At 38.8% G+C, this 19,436-nt stretch overlaps 1 protein-coding gene across 1 annotated transcript in view; it reads left to right on the forward strand.

The window, feature by feature from the left end:
- The first annotated feature begins 54 nt into the window (after positions 1-54).
- The window catches only part of nutf2 (nuclear transport factor 2), a 32,443-nt gene continuing 13,061 nt past the window's right edge, over positions 55-19,436 (forward strand). Inside the window, exons 1-2 of the mRNA XM_077248830.1 lie at positions 55-190; positions 15,694-15,815. Coding sequence (XP_077104945.1) covers positions 15,717-15,815 — 99 coding nt within the window. The 5' untranslated portion in view covers positions 55-190; positions 15,694-15,716. The remainder of the gene's footprint in view (positions 191-15,693; positions 15,816-19,436) is intronic.

Here is a 19,436-nt window from a genome sequence, read left to right on the forward strand (position 1 = left end):
CGAAACTCTAGTTTTAGATTTAGAAAGCAATACATCAAGAATAGGTTGACTGACAGTCAAGAACCAAATTTCAAAGCAGTGTGTAAGGTCTTTGCGCATGCTCAAACTGAAGAGGCCGCTCAACTTCTGTTCACGTCGCGCTGGAATCGCCATAACTGGAACCGGGGGATTCGGTTTAGGGCTCACTGAGGTAAGATGTTGGCCACATATTACTTATAACAGTTAACGTTGTGTTTACACTGCACATAACTACTTTATATATACTTTACGCAAACTAGGACTGGGGCTTTTTTCCAAGAATAATCTGAAGCGCTAGCTAATAGGACACGCCTATAGAACTGGAGCGTGGACGGGCCGCGCAAGGGTTTCGCGCCCGTATGCAGCTCATATGGCTCTGAGGTATTTTTAGAACGGAACGAGAGCGCGTTTGTATCCAGTCACTATTTAAACTCCGAGTCGATATTTAAAAAGTAACTTTCACTTCAACGTAAAGCACAACTTTTTCCTCATCACAGTTCGATCACAGTTTAGCCGGTGAGTTCGCTGTAGACAGTTAGCACGTCGGCTAAAGCTACAATGAATCAGTCTACACCGAGTCCAACGAAAGCTAGCTTATACTCTTAGCATGTTGACTTTTAATGGTTAGTAAGTTAACATTCTCGATCAAATAGTGGTTGTAGTTGTAAGGAATGATTCTAACCACAATCCGGAAGTCATGATATCGCCACTGACTGATTTTAATTAGTTGAGTTAGTTTGTAACCAACCTAACTTATCAAGCTAAAAATCTTTAAAATCCTCTTTAGGATGGCAAGCCGAATGTTTTTTATAGATCAGTCATTAATTTAAGTGTCATTTTAATCGACTTCTCTAGCTTGACAGTAATCGTTCCAGCGTGTTGGGTGTAAGTTAGTCATTGTCACCCATACATTTGTACTTTTATATAAATTGAAATGAACAGCTCAATCTAACTAAATGCGTGTTGTGTAGCCCAGAAGTATAAAAGGAACGATTGTAACGTTACGTCTTAGATGTCAGGGCACACTATAGATTTTGGAGGAAATTCATCTGTTAAGTTTGAAAGACTGCAGTGAATCATGGCCCAGGCAACCACATGATACATTAACCAGCCAAAGTTGCTGACAAATCTGTACGAGTGTCTAACAGGGTGGAGCAGGAGTGTGTCAGATTCCATGAGTTTCTACGTATAAAGAAGTTTATAAAGGCCTGTTCACATCAAAGAGGATTACTAAAGTTTTAACAATTGTAATGATTTATGAGAATAGATAAGTCCACACCACAAGTTATAATGCCAAGTCTACAGATATCAAAAAGATTTTTCCTGGCTGATGGGATAAAAACATCGGCAGCCAATTAGAATCCACCCAATATTAAATGGATTGAGCATTTAAAAAAGCAGACTAGAAACTACATGAATGCTACACCCAGGGTCCGAAATTAACTTTTTGGCTCACCTGCCACGTGGACTGGTAGATGAAAAAATTAACAAGCCAAGCATATTTTTTACCGGCCAAAATAATAAACAGCCTTTTTGTGTCACATATACATTCATTTCAGTACATTTAATTGAGATAAGCATTATGTTGAATGAATAAGAGTACATAGAAGCCAAATCAGAGCATCAAATAGTAAGACATGGAAGATGTGAGCATGGAACTAGTGGTCATAACAGTACATTTGAAGGTTTTGTAAAACTATCAGATACTTTACCGAAAGTAAACATTTTTACTGAGTAATACTATCAGTTAAACAGATTAAAAAAAAAATAATATATATATATATATATATATTAGTGCTGTCAAACGATTAAAATATTTAATCGCGATTAATCGCATTAATGTCATAGTTAACTCGCGATTAATCGCATTTAATCGCACATTTTTATCTATTCTAAATGTCTCTTGATTTCTTTTGTCCCATTATTTTTTCTCATTTTAATGCTCTACATGGAAAAGTGGATCGGCTTGCTTTGTGCAAATGTTTTTTATTGAAAACAACATTGGCATATATTGTGTTCAATTTCACACTAAAACATTCTTACTTGGAGCAAATAATCTCTCACACAATGTAACACTGTCCATCAATAAAAGGGTGAAAGAAATACTGACGAGGTCCTGATATTGACGAGGGGGCGGAGAATTCGCATCAGCTGTGTGTGTGTGTGTGTGTGTGTGTGTGTGTGTGTGTGTGTGTGTTTGGCCATCATCAAGTGGTATTTCAGACTGGACGTGCTGCGATGATGATAGCTCAGTTCACAACGACAAAACACACAGATCACTTTGGTATCGTCAATGGAACCATTTGGCAACTTTTTAAAAGTAAACGTTCCATTCAGAATCTTATTGGCATCCATTTCGGTGTCTCGCGCTCGTCATCCACTCAAAACTGGACGTTTTGAACGTTCCTATAACATTCAGAAATAACGTTTTTATAACTTAATGGGAACGTTATGAAAACGTTCTTATAACCTAAAATTGTTAGCTGGGGAAGAGGAGAGATTCGCGATTGCACTGAACACGTTTTAAGTGCAGGCACATATTGTCTGAGCGAGCCCAGAGAAAATTCTAACAAGAGCAGCGTATCTGAGAGCGCGCGACTCGAGCAGAGAGATTCGTGCTCGGCACATTATTCCACGCGCGAGCAGAGAGATTCGCGCTCGCGCATCCGGCTCGCAAGCCCAAACAAGTGTGTGCGGCGTGCCTGTTGTTTTGTTTCCGGTCTAGCTAGATCCGCTTGCGCTTTCAAAACGTCCATGCCGCGTCCTATTGCAAAAGCATGTGCAAAAAAAACCTACAAAGTTTGCTAGGCCAAAAAGACCGTTAATCGCGCGATAAAAAAATTAACGCCGTTAAAATGGGTTTGCCTTAACGCCGTTAATAACGCGTTTAACTGACAGCCCTAATATATATACACATATACACACACATTTAGCTTTTTTTTTGTTTGCTGCATGGTTAGATAAAACAGTATATAGCCTATATTTGTTATACACGCGCAACCACACGCGCCTAAAGACATATTTCGCTGAGCAAGCACAATGAAGCAAGCGAAAAGAAGTAGCTACTGTGTGGGACCATTTCGACAGAAAGGGCGACGAAATTACTTGCAAAATATGCTACGCGGTATTAAAATAGCAGTAGGCCCAGTGCAAGTACAATGCAATATCACTTGCGAAGCAAACATCCACAAGCAAATGAAAGGCGTTTTCCGAAGTTGGCCACTCTAGCGAGACGTTATCTCTGTATTCCCGGGACAACTGTGCCATCGGAGACCCAGACTCACCCCACATCATGTAGACATGTTACTTTTTTAAGTAAAAACTAGACAAGCTGTGGATTGAGGTAGGCCTACTATTTTTATTTGACGAAAAAACGTAGTCTGATGAAAAAAGTCATTTTTTCAAATCTTCAAACTGATTCAGTGTTTTCTTTTTGTCATCTTAATTTGTTAATTATTTACACACGCCTCTTTAGGCACACACACACACAAGGTCTCTCCCTCTCTACAGTGCGCGCTACACGGTTTGGAGCACAGTATGAGCGCGCTCTTTCTCGCTCGCTCTGGATTACTGGAGATTTGAACTAATTTGCGGGCATCAGGGAGCCGCTATCAATATGCGGGAGACTCCCGGAACTTCCGCAAGACTTTGGATGTCTGGAACATTCACCCGCCAGTGTGGCGGATAGCCTTTTGAGATTTACTCGCCAAACGGAAAATCTACCCGCATTTGGCGCTTGGCGGGTGTTAATTTCGGACCCTGGCTACACTCACTTAAAATAATAAACAGGGCTGCGTTTCCCAAAAGCGTCATAAGCCCAACTGGCAATTGCCACCAACTGTGGAATGGCTGATGATCCACTACGGAACGGTGGCAGAGAAAATAGGTTTCCATTAAAGAAATAAATCTGACTCCGTCCCAGCTCCAGAGATCCGCAGCCCTCCGGAGCTGATATTTTTGCCGGCTACCGGAGAGCTCCGCAGCAATTCAGCACAGGGCAGATTGTTATATCGCGTGATCATATGTGAATTTGCGAGATCTCGTGGGTCCTCGTGACTTCAGCTGTCAGTCATGGCTGCAGCTGTTGCGCAACAAATCCGGACCTGGTGGGTATTGAAGGACGTCGGAGCACTGAGCCGATCCGCAGCCGTTCCGACAGTTGGTGGAAATCTGGGGTGAGGGTAATGTTTACATGACAGCGATGACAAAGTTGTAAAAACGATCCCATTCACATAGATCTGTGAAAATGACTACAAAGGCTGTATTATGCATGCCAGGTCAGTAGTTGGCGATGTCACTTGTCAAAACACCCCACGAACATGTAATATGCTTGCACATTACATCACCGTTTTCACATATTCACGTTTTTGTTGTTTACTTGGAGAAGATAAAAGACATAATTTTCAAAAGCTTGCGTTTTGAGGCCCCAAAAACACAGTTGTCATGTAGATGAACGACTAAAACACATAAAAAGTTTTCCGATGTCGTGTAAACACCCTTTGTTGATCGTAGAGACCTTTGGTGGCACTGGCAATCGTTGTACAATCAACTTAGGCCTACAATGCTTTTGGGAAACGCAGCCCAGATTGATTCTGATTGGCTGTAAATGTTTTTTTTTTAGCATCAATCAGCTGGACAAAATCGTTCTGAAAGTGATTCCAATGACATCGTTCATTTTTGTGGTTATAGTTGTTGTGTGGACTTAACTATTCCCATACATGGACTGTAAAAAAAAAAAATCGTCTCTCTAATCGCTCCCATGCTACTTTGATGACCGCTAGGTCTGAGCAGCGCCGTTTCAAGTCGAACACACCTGTTCTCAAGCACAGCTGTCAATCTTGATGTTACACCTGTAGTGGCAAGATTCAATCTTTGTCTCTGAAGAAACTTCTCGTTTCAGCCAGCTGATCATCTACAACCTCAGTCAAGACTCTCATTATAATACTGTTTCTTACATCTTGCCCCCCAACTTTGCTCAACCAATGAGCGTTCATTAGGTCATTTTTAAATTATTGTTCACCCATGCTTTTTTTGTACTCCCCAATCAATCATCTCTTTTCTTGGCTCCATTCCTAATAGTGGAGAGCTGTCACCTAGTTTATCATCAAAGTAAAATAGAAAACTCGTTTTTACAGTGTCATTTGCATCACTGCGCTTGATACACCGATCTTCATATTAAAACATCTGATGTTCCACAGTGGTTGGTAATGCTGGCTGGGTGTTTTGCACAGAGCTTGTAAAGTGAGACATTGTGCACTCTGTGACCTGAGGCCTTCTCGGAGGCCCTCTCTGAGTTTTACACTACTGGCTGGAAAATGAAAATAGAAATTCTTAATGAAAAAACTTTTCAAGAAATACACTAAATACCCTGTTTTTATAGCATCAAATATCTTACTAAAACCTTTTTTGAAGTGTAATTATTTTTTTTATTCAGTTTAGCTCATTCCATTCAGAGGGTGGGGTTCATGACCTATACTCCAGCCAGCCAACAGGGGTGATCGTAATGTTTTGGCTTAACTTTGCAGGGTGTGTGCAGCACACTTCAGGGCTCGAATTTCGGCGCGGGTATCGCGCATACTTCTAATCATACCCGCAGGTCTGCCATTTATAATGCGGGATATTCTCGCTATCATTGATTCACTTTAGCATGTAGGTTGTATTAGTAAATGAATCCACACAGATTATAAAATCAAATCAGTCTTTTAACAACTATATGCGAGATGCTATTTCACAAACTGTGTGAGTGTTCAGCGGTCTCTCAAAATGTGTTGCGCAAGGCAAGCATCAAGCGCTGCAGGCGGTGATAATACACACTCGCGTTTAGGAGTCGGGACATGGCGGAATATTCACTTGCACAATCGGGCCAGCAGTGCATCGGGACTGAAGTTTACAAGTCTTACCAGTTTAAACATTCAAGCGATTTTAAACCATTCAGTGCTCGCGCACTCTCTGAGAGATGTTTTTCTATGCGCACATTCATAGAAAAGCCGCCTCAAAAACAGCTGGCCGGTAACAAAAGTTATTTTTTCGCAGATTGTATTGCTTTAACATGCAAAATTGTGTCCTTCGTGAGTATACTCTAAACATAGTCTGTTGAACATAGTTGGTTGCACTAGCTCTTAAAGTGACGGCAGCCATATGTGTCTGTCATTAATTTTGTTGCGTTAAGTAGCGTTAAGTTGAAGGAATCAAGATTAATAGCCTAGGCCTATGTATTCAATTTATTCAGGACTAAAATACTACCCAGAGTTATTTTCCATTTGATTACTTTTTTCAGTTTCTGTATTTCTGAATACTAGTGTTAGACCTATTCAAAAACGTTTCTCTTTATTTGTCTTTATTTGTATCTTTATTCTATTGTATTTATTTGTGCTACTTTTTTCAATTTAATTAAACAATTTATATCAAGCTTCCTTGTGTTGTGTAAATTCTTAACAACAATATTATCCCATTGTAAAAATGCAATGAGCGCAAACATTTAGGCGAGATACATGTAGTACATCTCCCCCTCAAATAAAAAAAATCCCCCCCCATGAGAATCACCTAAGGGGGCATTCCCCCATTTTCCAAAACGAAATTGAGGCCATGCACTCAGTACCCATAGTATTAGAATAATAATAAGAAATCGTTACATTTTGTAGCGCTTTTTCTGGGACCTCAAAGTGCTTCACATAGAAGGGGGAATCTCCTCAACCACCACCAATGTGCAGCATCCACCTGGATGATGCGACGGCAGCCATATTGCACCAGAACGCCCATCACACACCAGCTTATTGGTGGAGAGGAGACAGTGATGAAGCCAATCAGTATATGGGGATGATTAGGAGGCCATGATAGACAGAGGCCAAGGGGCAAATTTGGCCAGGATGCCGGGGTTACACCCCTACTCTTTATCGAAGGACATCCTGGGATTTTTTATGACCACAGAGAGTCAGGACCTCGGTTTAACGTCTCATCCGAAGGACGGTGCTTTTTGACAGTATAGTGTCCCCTTCACTATACTGGGGCGTTAGGACCCACACATACCACAGGGTGAGCGCCCCCTGCTGGCCTCACTAGACACATTAGAACTAGGGGTGGCACGATCCGCCTTTTTTGCCTCCGATACCTGGGATTCAGTATTGTCCGATACTGAGTACTGATCCAATACTAAAATAATAATGTAAAAAACTGTGCCGGATTACCTAATACAGGGGTTTTCAAACTATTTGTGTGTGTGGACCACTACTTGTAATCAAGAATTTTCGCGGACCACCTCATAATACACATAATAACATATGTCTACACACAGTCCTACCTGAATTAATCCGCACCTCTAAATAGGCTTACACTGTAAAAAAAAGATTAGTTGACTCAACTTAAACTGTGTACTAGCACTAAAACTATAACTGGTCATCACATCAGTACAACAGGCTTGTTAAAAGACAGTTTACTGCACACAACGGCTGCCATATATTTATTTACTCAAGCGCCCGAGGGCATAATCAGGTTCATTTGAACAACGGGCTTATTTCCATAGCAATGGAGTATGAATTCTATAACGTTACAGTAATAAGAACACTTATATATAGTCAAGGATATAGTCAACATTTCAAAACCTTTGGCGATTTTAGGGGATTATTAATCTTCAGAGTTTTACAAGTCCTCAAAAAGAAGGCTTGAGTTTGTCCACTTAGCACATCCGCAAAACATTTCAGAAACGCGAGATCAAGAAACTGGAAATTAAAATAAGGTATTATTAATTCCATTTATAAACATTTCGTTTCATGTAAACTGCCTATAAAGGCTATGCGTGTGATGTGATAATGAGAACATATTTGCCTCTGCCCTATACAAATTTAATGAAAACACAGTAGGCCTAACGTTACTCCAGGTTAAAAATAAAAGAAAGTTGTCAAGAGGAAAAGCCATTGTAGTCTATTTGCCAGCCCGATATGAACGCAATATCCCCCTTTGTCCCTCTCCACATCTTTCCCTTCCTCTTTTAATTGTCTGTCTACTATAGGCCTATATTAAAATCAAACAACTAAATAAATGCTCACCTAATGAGATGGATGATGTTTTCTCTTTAGAGAACCTGTTGCTGTCCACCGATCCATGTTGTGGTTCTAACGGCACTGAACTTGAACGTCACGGCCGAGCGCCACTAGCCTATTTTAGTAATCACACAATAACTTGACAATTTAATTTAAATTTTATATAAATATAGGCCAACATATTCTTTTTACTTTTTATTCTTTTATGGGAATTTCCTGGTAAAATTAAGGTAAAAAAATATTATTTTATATTTTATTTTGCCTTTCCACGGACCACCTGCAGTACCCTCACGGACCACTAGTTGTCCGCGGACCACAGTTTGGGAATCGCTGACCTAATAAACTGTATCTGTATGCCTCACTGTGGGGAAGAGACTGTGATTATTCCTTTGTGAAAGACATCAAGCTTTACTTAAACATTATTTTCCTAGCCTGGCTAACGTCAGACTCAATGAGACTTCGGTCTGGGAACCACATGTTCTTTTTCTCGTATTTGAGGCGTGGTTTACGAATGCCCAGAGCCGTTTATTGGGTGCTAAGAATGTCTATCAAATGCTCCTGTACGTAGCTCATAGCCAATCGTTTCAATTATACCAGATGACATATGTGGAGCGAAAGAAATTAGACGAGGAAGGGGATGGGTCAGAGATTTATGTGTACACGATGGCGTGTATCTAACGGCCGTTTCACACCGCATGCGTGAGCGGAGCGTATTTCTTTCGGCGTGCTTGTTAATCAGTGAGTGCATTCACACCGGGAGCAGGAGCAGCGCGTGAGCAGCTACTAGAGCAACTAAATTAAAGTGAAAGCACACTTTTGATGGACAAAAATAAATATTTCACATAAAAAGTGCCCAAAATGCACAGTATAAGCATGTCTAGTGAGTTTTAACTTAAACTTGAGTAGGCAAATAAAAGAAAATCAAGACTCAAAAATATTTGTTCAGTTCATGTTCAGTTTGGGTGAAAGTTGTGTATTATATAAAAAAACGAAACTAGCCAGAAAATATTATATATAAACGGTCTTTTAGTTTATGTAACAGACAGCTACATAGGCTAGCACAACCCAAATCAAACCCGAGTGTGTGGTTTATTTGTGTGTTTTGTTTTTTATCCGCTGAGTTTGCAGTCTTGTAAACATATCGAAAGTATGACTAAAACTAATAGATTGGAGCCATTTTCTGGATTGTTTTGTTTTACATTTATATGAGAATATTGTACACCTCCCCATAACAAACTTTCAAGACTATCAATGTTATAAATGACCAACTTCTAAAAACAAATGTATAGTTGTCTTTGTAAAGAATTGCTCGCTTATATATGTAGTTTTGGAGCCGCTGCTGTGACACTGTACAAACGCTTCCAGTGTGAATACTCTCGCGCGTCTGCAGCTGCAGTGACGATGTAGTTACGCTGACACGCTGCACAAGTGCCGCTCACGCTTGCGGTGTGAAACGGCCGTAAGACTGCATCGAAAGGTAACTTCGCGTCTGCTGCCATGTTGGATCCATAGGTATAAACTAGGGCCCTATAAAATCCGTTTTATTTTTTCCCAAATTCAGTTTTATTTTTTTCCCCAAATTCCATTTTTTCCCATTTTAATTTTGGGGAATTCAGTTTTTTTTCACCCTTTACTATTATTTTAGTCGTAAAAAGACAAATTTAAAGACAAGTAGTTTGTTTAGGCATGGTTTGTAAGGAATTACAAAACACATATATTCAAACACACATAACTATAGAATCAATTCTTAATGCGCATGTGAACGCCATCAGCGTCTATCACAGGTTCGCGTTTAAAGTCTGTTTAGAGAGAACAGTGTCGTCTTAGCGGCCCCTAATTTAATAAGAAACTATCATTTAGACGGAAGTGAATCAATCAAAACTAACTTTAGCTGGAAAAAACATTTTTCGGCATTATTTGGAGTTGCCCCAGAGGACGTATGGTTTTCAGGATCAATGTGTAAAGTCCTTGCTTTCTCTTCCCTACTTGCACGTAGAGCAATATTATTAAAGTGGAAAGATCCCTTGCAACCCACTCATACTCAATGGATTAGAGATATTATGTCCTGTCTAGGCATGTGCCGGTATCAAATTTTCATGCTGCGATTAATTGATTGAGCTTTTATCACGGTATACGGTATTATCACGATATTTTAATTGCACAAGAGAAACAGACGGATTGGGGGTATCTAAAAAAAAACTTGCATCACAATGTGTAATTGTGATTGTCAAAACATTAATTTTATTTTTTAGTGACAACATGTTATAATGTTTACATGGTTACTGAGGCTACTGTTTGTATTATTGCTTAACACAATTTTCATGATTTCAATTAAATTCTTGGATTTAATTTCAATCTTGATTCAATATTGACTCATTTGGATAAATATTAGGTAGGCTACAGTAGATAGCCTGCATTTAAATGTTTCTCAAGAAAAAATATATCTCACATAATGCTGTAAACATACAGAGAGAAATTAAATATAATGCATACAATATAAATATAATAATAATATAAATATAAAAATGTAATATGCCGTAATTTTCATTATAATAACAATTATATAATGACAAGTAAACATATATTAAAATAATATAGTGCACATATTTAGCAAAATACTCCTCTCTATAGCTATTTTCTTAGTCAACTAACATTAAATGGCTTTCCTGAGGTAAATGTAACGTTCTGTGACATAATTGTTCTCCTGCAGTGTTATTGACCTCTTTCCGTGGTTGAAAAACACTGATTGATCGAAAGTACGTACCTTTCGGTGGGTTGTACTGTATCTTTAATAAAAAGTAACAGATGATCGGTTTACTTGAACTGAGGCGCGCGATCTGTCACGTCACATTTACAAGCACCAAAACAGTATTTATTGTCTGAATTTCGTTATAAAACCTGAGAGCCGATATTTTTTCATATCAAAAGTAACCTGCTCTGTCTAGTCTGTCGGTGTCAGTGTCCTCTTTGCTCCGCGATTTTTCTCTGGGTGAGAAAATGGATGTGTGGCGCGAGACCGTGTGAAAGTGTCAATTGCGTGAGTCTCAAGCTGAATGCGTGAGAGTTGGCAGCCATGCGGGGGATAAATAGTCGGCAGCGTTCCTCCTTCCGCCGTGCTTCTTCTCCATGTGAGGATTGTTTACATTAGACTAGAGTGCGCACTGCATGCACACAGTGCTTATACATGTGATGTGGGGATTGTTTACATCAAAATGCACATGTGTTTTGCGCAGCATATACGCATTGTTTTTTAAGCGGTTGATGGAAAATAAGCTGATGCGCGTTCTAAAAATCTAAATTCGGATCTATTATTTTTCACGGTATTTCGAAGTCCCCGCGATAACAATATCGTGCATATTCATTAGCGCGATTTATCGCATTACCGAATACCGGCACATGTCTAGTCCTGTCTCTGCCTCGAAAAAATTAGGTATTCACTATGAGGATCGGAAAAACAATTTTTTAAGATGTGGCGTTCTTTTCTTGACTATGTTGATAAGTCTGTTTGAATAATGCCACTACTATTGGTTTTTATTTATTTATTTGTTTATTTTATTTTTATTAGTATTATTATTATTATATTTTTTTTATGTATTTGGTTGGAGGTTTATGTTTGTTAGCATGTTTGTAAATATTGTATGCATGCTCGGTTCTTACAATTCCATTTTGGATTAATGGATAGTATGGGCATCATTCTTAAATTGGATGGTGAGGGGTGGGGGATTGTGAATGTGATGTATATTGTAAAAATCAATAAAAACAAACTTTGAGAAAAAAACATTTTTCAAGAACCACTATAAAACTAAACCAATCTCTGTTACCTTAATTTATATGTTTATCTCTGTAAAGCTGCTTTGAAACAACTTACATTGTTAAAAGCGCTATATAAATGAGGATGACTTGACTTGACTCAAAGGGATAGTTCGGCCAAAAATTATATTTAACCCATGCATTACTCACCCTCAAGCCGTTCGAGATGTATATGTCAATCTTGTCTCAGACTAACACATTTTCAAACAAAGGCCTTCTGAGGGTAATCCGTGCGGATTTGTCGTAAAAATATACATATTTTAAACTTTATAAATGAAAATATCTGACTTCCGGCAACGATAGACGCGCGTTCACGGGTGATGGAAGTCGGTGTACGAGGTAGGACGTAGCGAAGGAACTGTCGTGACGTAGAACGAACGCGCCTGCGCAGCCAGAGAGCAGAGCAAAAAAGTTTTGTTTTGCTCTGCTCTCTGGCTGCGCAGGCGCGTTCCTACGCTACGTCCTACCTCGTACGCCGACTTCCATCACCCGGTCCAGTAAAATAAATTATATTAGTTTATATAAGTTTAAATAAAAGTCACACTCTGTCTCTCTCTCGCGCACTGTCGAGCGCGCTCTCGGACACATTCGGACGGTCTCTCTCGCGCTGTGTCGCTTCGCTTTTGTCCAGTCCGGCGCCTCATAGACAGACGGTGTGCACGGAGGGTGTGTGTGTGTGTGTGTGTGTGTGTGTGTGTGTGTGTGTGTGTGTGTGTGTGTGTGTGTGTGTGAGAGAGTGAGTGAGTGAGTGAGTGAGAGAGAGACGCGTGAGTGACAGAGAGACGGAGGGAGAGCAGGGAAAGGAAATGCAACTGAAAGCGTTTAAAAATGAACAAAACGCAATATGTGGCGGCCAGTGTTCATTCTTCGCCACGAATTATGTGTTGGAAACACTTCATAAAAGTCACGTGCGAACTGCTCGGCTCGGTACTGAGGGTTTAGCTTCAAGTTTCTTAACTTTTTGCCGATGAAAGCAGAGCCGTGGAGAGCCGCTTCGCCATGCTTTCATTGTTTTGATGCCGTCATTGGAGCAGAAATGACGGGAGGGCTTGTGTCGCCCAGATTTTCTTCCCCCGGTCTACATTTTCCCCAGACATACGTTCTTCTCCCACACAAAAACAAAATTTCATTAAAAATATGTAAAATTCCGCGTTAATTGGCCAATTCCGCGATTCCGTCCGTGATTCTGTGATCGCGGAAATTATAGGGCCCTAATAAACAAACTGATTCGGTGTGTCGCATAGACGTCGTCATCGTCTTGCTGCTCCCTCCCCATTCTGTGATTGGTTCCCTAGATGAGGCGAAAATCTGGTCCCTGGAATCCAGACTGCCTAGCAGCGTGAATAAAATCGCTGCATGGGGAAACCCAGGCTATTATTTTCCTAACTTTGTAAAACAATATATGGACAAAATATATACTATGTAATTAAAAGACATTTATTTTTAATTTTTAAGCTTTTTAATGAAGCAGCAACATATGATAGATTGGACAGAACAACTAAGGCTATCAATAAACTTCCATTGGCAAAAGTATTGTAATATGAAAGGCTCCTATTCAGAGCAGCACAAAACGTATATATATATATATTTATATATATATATATAAAATTATATATATATCTTCCCTTTGTGCTTTGAACTTTTCAATGCGAAGCGCTGCGCGCTGTGACTCCATGTTGCTTCAAGCGCATCATTCTTCGCATGGGATGCGCATAAGCGTTTTTTATTTATTTATTTTAGTTATTTATTTTTTGAATTTATTTATTCAATAGTTTGAGCCTTTTAACAGTTTTAAATTTCACTTACGTGAAGAACAACTATATCGCTCTCTACTCAGTGTTGTGATCTAACAGACACTAGGGGTGTGAACCTACACTGGTCTCACGGTTCGGTTCGATTACGATAATAATGTCATCGATTCAGTTCAATTCGATATCGCGGTGCACTGCATCCGCAATTTAAATTTTTACTCCAAAAGTGATGTGTGCGTGCGCGCGCGCGTGTTCGCCTGTTCGGGAAGTCGCACTGACAGAAACAGTGACATTCTAGTTTAAGTTTCAAGGGAGTAAAGCCTGTTTATGCCATTTAGTAAATGAAATTGTGTCAAATCAATTTTGTTGTAAAGAAATGTTCATTTAAAAGCAGCGCTCATTCATCAGTGTATAATGTTACCATAGAGATGCGCGCATCAACCGTCGCAGAGCCCGCTGTTGAAGGTAACGATCATCCATTTATAATCACGCGTAACAACACAGAATAATTGTAATTTGACCATCGGGTTCGGATACTTAAATCAGCTCTATGTGTGCATGACATGTCTTCTCCAGGTCGTGCTTACCAGGTTGTTCATTAGAGACGAAATGTGCCCAGAATAGATGTAGGCTTTTAAAGTATTCAGAGCATTTTTAATTACTCGCACTCGCCTCCTCTGCCATTGTATGCTAACGCGACAAAGCACACACGCGACAAATGACGTCAGAAAAGCGTCAGTATAACCGGGTATGGTCTATTACTGAACCGATACTAAATCGTCCTCGTCTGCATCGCGATGCATCGTAGAAACGATTAATTTCGACACCCCTAACAGACACCCGGGAGAAAGTAGGCTAACATGTGAAACTCAAGCAAGATTAAGTCCTTTTATTCAAAACAGAACAATAGAAAAAAACAATAGACAATAGACCTTTATCTACAGATCTACAGTATAATAATAGGAACATTGAATCATCTTGGAGAGAGTTTCATCGTGTTGACTGTTGTAACCGAGCGCGACGCGCTGTTTGAATGCCGAATTGAGAATAACTGACAGCCGCAGCAGAGGGAAGCACTTAGGTGAACTTGAATTTAACGACTTAAATCTGTACCTCACATTAAACTATGTAATGGCTTCAGAAAACTTGGAATATAGTGCATGAAAACATTATGGTGCTTTATAATGTTTTTGTGCCTTTTGTGTGTTTTAACAATAACATACGCAGAATATCGGATTTGGATGGTCTCCTCTGGCCGATATCCGATTCGGCAAAAATTGGCAGTATCGGAGCAATACCGATACCGAGTATCGGATTGGCGCACCCCTAATTAGAACAATGATTAAAACTATAGATATTGTCCTTGGTGAACAGTCCTTTAAGCAAGCCATGTTGGGTCTGATCTGTGTGTTTTTTTAATTTTGTGTGCTTTTGTTGTTTGAATGAATTTTTTTTCTTTCTTTTTTCTGTGTGTGTGTAGGTCTATGTTTGGACATATACTGTCAGATAAACTAAAAAGATGAAATTATTCATTTTTTGCTAAATAAACATTTAGCATACAGACAAATAAAAATATCATTCAAATTATTTATTTGCATGAGATGACTCCAATCATAAGTGGGTCGCCCCCTCATGAGTGTCGCCATGTTGATATCACATGACCAGCCCTATCATGCAATTGACAAGTTACAAGTAATGTTTACTTCACATATTGCATTTGGTCAGTGTGTGAAGCCATTTAACTAAGCATAACAAGTAAATGTAAACAAACCAAACAGTGTAACATACACAATACACACACAAGTGATAGTATAAAAACAAAACAAACGCTTTGGTGTGAAGTATCAGCATTCAGTATACAAAAATTGTGTATCCGTGCCGCATGCTTTTAGGTGTCAGTATGAAGTCCATAATTGCTGGTAAAATGGGTCAAATAAAAGCCAGTGCACCTTTAAATGTTGATTAAATTCTCCCTAAGTTTCTGGGGTTTTTTTTGTACTTATGATCTTGTCAATGGTTGTCATTTGTCAACCCTCAGTAAGTCATATACATTGAGTCATTTATTCTGTCTCCACTAGTGCCTGTAGAAGGGTGAATCAGAATGGGAGACAAGCCGATTTGGGAACAAATAGGATCCAGCTTTGTGCAACATTACTATCAGCTGTTTGACACAGACAGGACTCAACTTGGATCAATATATGTGAGTATTGTGTCTAGTTCTTTTGCTCAGGATAGTTCTCTCTTGACTAGTCCTTTAAGGCTGTCCCACACTAAAAGATTTTTTAAAACTTATCAGATTTTGAAAATGTAAGAGGCCACAAACATGACGATAAAAAAATTATATATAGATTTAACAATTTTGGTTCCTATAATGTGTGGAGTGCCGTGACATGTGACTAAGACAGCACACCACACACTAACAGATTCCATTCACAAACAACCAGAGTCCTGACTGTGAACACTGGAAATCCCGCTGTCAAACGTGACTTTAGTGTAAGCACACGACGGACAAGAAGATTTGGCGATAATAGTGTTTGGACTGTTTTTAACAGAAAAATAGCGGAAAAAGTTCTGGATGAAGTCATGTTTTGTATCTGTCTTCCGTCAGCTCGCTTTCTGATTTGGTATTGTTTCGTTCCACATGACAATCTGTGTGCATTTGACCTCGAGTTTCCCCCCACTCAACAGTTTTCTGTTAACTGTTATAAGTAATGTGGCCAGATTTCTGATCGTAAATATTCGATATGTTGGATGTTTATGATTTGAGATCAGTGCAGCCCCGATACTTTACGTCTTTTTTATTCAATCGAACATATTGTTTGAGAGCAAAAACAATTATATTGTAGCAAAAAAAATAAAAAGTCTACTTAAAGTACAAGTTCGGTATTTTACACTTAAAGCCCTGTTTTAAGATAGTTTCACCGAGTGGTCTGGGGTGTTCACTGATATGCTCACACAAAAATCACTGCAAAATTTGATTTCCAACAGGTTTTTACCATTCGTTGTAAAACTGTGGACTAGGGATGTGATGGCGAGGATATTTTCCCACCGGTTAATCGACGTGTGACAACACCGGTAATCTCGGTATCACCGGCGGAGGATTTTAAATCACTAATTTAAAGGCAAACATAAAATGTGCGCGTTTGCACGGGCATATATAATGGTACGGTCGTGCGGAGCAGCATTGTTTTGTTATTGTGCCCTGAATTGGCGCTAATTCGAATACGAAACTATTTTTTTTACAACGCTTATAAAAAGCTGGTGCGGCAGTGTGCACTTCACTTTAACTTTTAAATTATCGTCAATTCATCCTTCGCAGGGAGTTTGATTGACATGCGATCTGACCAATCAAAATCCACCATTTTTGTCCGACAAAGCAGTCAGGAGAGTTAGCAGATTAACCTTGGATTTGAATTTGGCTTTAACTGAGGCAATCTTTCACGACACATTAAAGAGCCACAAAACGGTAGGCCTATTTATTAGGGATGCACCGATATGGACATTTTGGCCGATACCGATAACCGATAATTCTTTACATTTGTAAGCCGATAACCGATATATTGGCCGATAAATCTAAATTAAAATTTTGATATACTTTGATAGCCTGTATACAATATCAAAAGGCTCACCATTAAAAGCCTTGTCTCAAACACTTTTATATATACAAGTACAACATATACAATACAGTATAGTTTGAACAAGATTCCTTAACTTTTAAAATTAATTTTACACTCCTATGGGCAACTTTCTTCATTAAAAAATGGTAAAACTTCATAATAAGGTTTAATTTTGTTAGCATTAGTTAGCATGAACCAACAATTAATGAACACTTCTACAGCATTTAGTAATCTTAGTTAATGTTAAGCTCAACATTTTATAAGACATTTTTAAAAAGTTGTATCTGTTAACATTAGTCAATGCACTGAACTAACATGAACACACATATTTTTTTAACTAACAATAACAAAGGCTATTGCTCTCTGTTAGTTCATGTTAGTTAATGCATTAACAAATGAGACCTTATTGTAAAGTGTTATAAAAAAATCTAAAATACCTAAATAATGCAAACAAGTCATTGGATAACATTGGGATGCATATAGCCTAAAGAAACAAAATGCTTGTGCCATCGATCAATAAAATAAATGGAATCGCCCCCGCAAGGACAATAAGGAAATGATTTTAATCAAACCATATCGTTGATGAAAATAATACGAGAACAAAATAATGTTAGTTATTAATTATAATGCAATGTTTTTGAAAAAAATTAAACATTTTTGATATTACAGTAATAGTAAACATCTTTAATAGCATGCTTAGTTACTGTTTCAAATGACATTGATGTATGAGCTGCGCGCGCTGAAGCTGAAGAGAACGAACGTTATCGAATCGCTTTGCTAGAAGGTTAATCAACTCAACGGTTGCTGAAGAATGCAAACCCAAAGAATTTACAAATTTATTAAAATAGTGAATACAATTATAATCATATGACAGTCCCAATCATAGCTTTTAATATGTTGCATTGTTGTTTTATCTGCGCGCGCTGAAGCTGAAGAGAACGAGCACCGGGAGACTGAAGAACTTTTCATGCAGGTTGTTTAAATCCACGAAACGCATCATATGTGAGATTAATCAGATATTTATATTACATCAGCTTTATATTACGACTTATCTGCACAAAATGACTTGAATGCACAATCGAACTTGTGCTGGTCATAATGTGTAGGTTAATCTCCCTGTTCTGGACGCACTATTCCACAACAACACGCTGAAACGGCAACTAAACCCAGAGAAATCACAACGTTTTATTACAATAGTGTTCTCATTATAATGGCATATATATGACAGTCCAAATTATAGTTAGAAATGTGCATTGCTGTTTGAGCTGCGCACGGTAAAGATAAAGATGATCACAATGAAGCGCTAGTGCATCGTTTATTAACTCAACCAAACGCATCCTATATATAAATATATATATATACATACACACACAAAATAAACATATTACAACTTACAATGGCACAGAATGCTGCGAATGCTCAAGAGAACTTGACTGTGCTCGTCATGAAGGCTTAACTCCATAGACGCGCTCTTTCCGACACAACGCGCTCGCGCTGAAACACTGGCGAACAAGAATTCACAACATTCTTTTGCAGGCGTGCTCTTATTATAATGTTATGAAGCCTATGTGACAGATTTGTGCTGCACATGTTACACTGAACTGTATTCTTCCTTTTCGAAGTGAATCCAATCATTCAGAACCATCATGGCGAACAGCGGCATCTCTCAACTGAAGTAAATAATCTATTATTTATCGGCTTTGATATATCGGCCCAATTTTCTTATCGGATCGATAACGATAACATCAAAAAAGACCATTTATCGGCCGATGTCGATATGTGGTCGATATATCGTGCATCCCTACTATTTATTGTTTAATTTTCTTTGACTGACCAAATTTTAAAGTTCAGATTTTGTTCCATATTAAATATTACCTGCTCGGTCCAGTCTGTCAGCGCGTTGTCAGTGTCCTCTGTTTTTCACTGCTTGAGAACATGGGTTGAATCCGAAATCGCTCCCTAAACCCTCATTCACTAAGTAAGGCTTATTCCCTATGTTTGTCCACTAATACTGTTCACTTGAAGGAGTCAATGAAAACGAGTGAGCGAATTCGGACAGCCGTTGAGCGTACAGCTGTACACTCGTTAATGCAATGCAATGTGGTATTGAATAAGTGCACTCAATAAGGTCCACTATGGTTTCTCACAAATCTCTACGTTCATTTAAGACTTTATTTAAATAATTTAAGACTCTTTTGTGGACG

The sequence above is a fragment of the Siphateles boraxobius genome, unplaced genomic scaffold (assembly GCF_051911475.1).
Source record: "Siphateles boraxobius isolate OS27281-9 unplaced genomic scaffold, OSU_SipBor_1 31, whole genome shotgun sequence".
Taxonomy (NCBI): domain Eukaryota; kingdom Metazoa; phylum Chordata; class Actinopteri; order Cypriniformes; family Leuciscidae; genus Siphateles; species Siphateles boraxobius.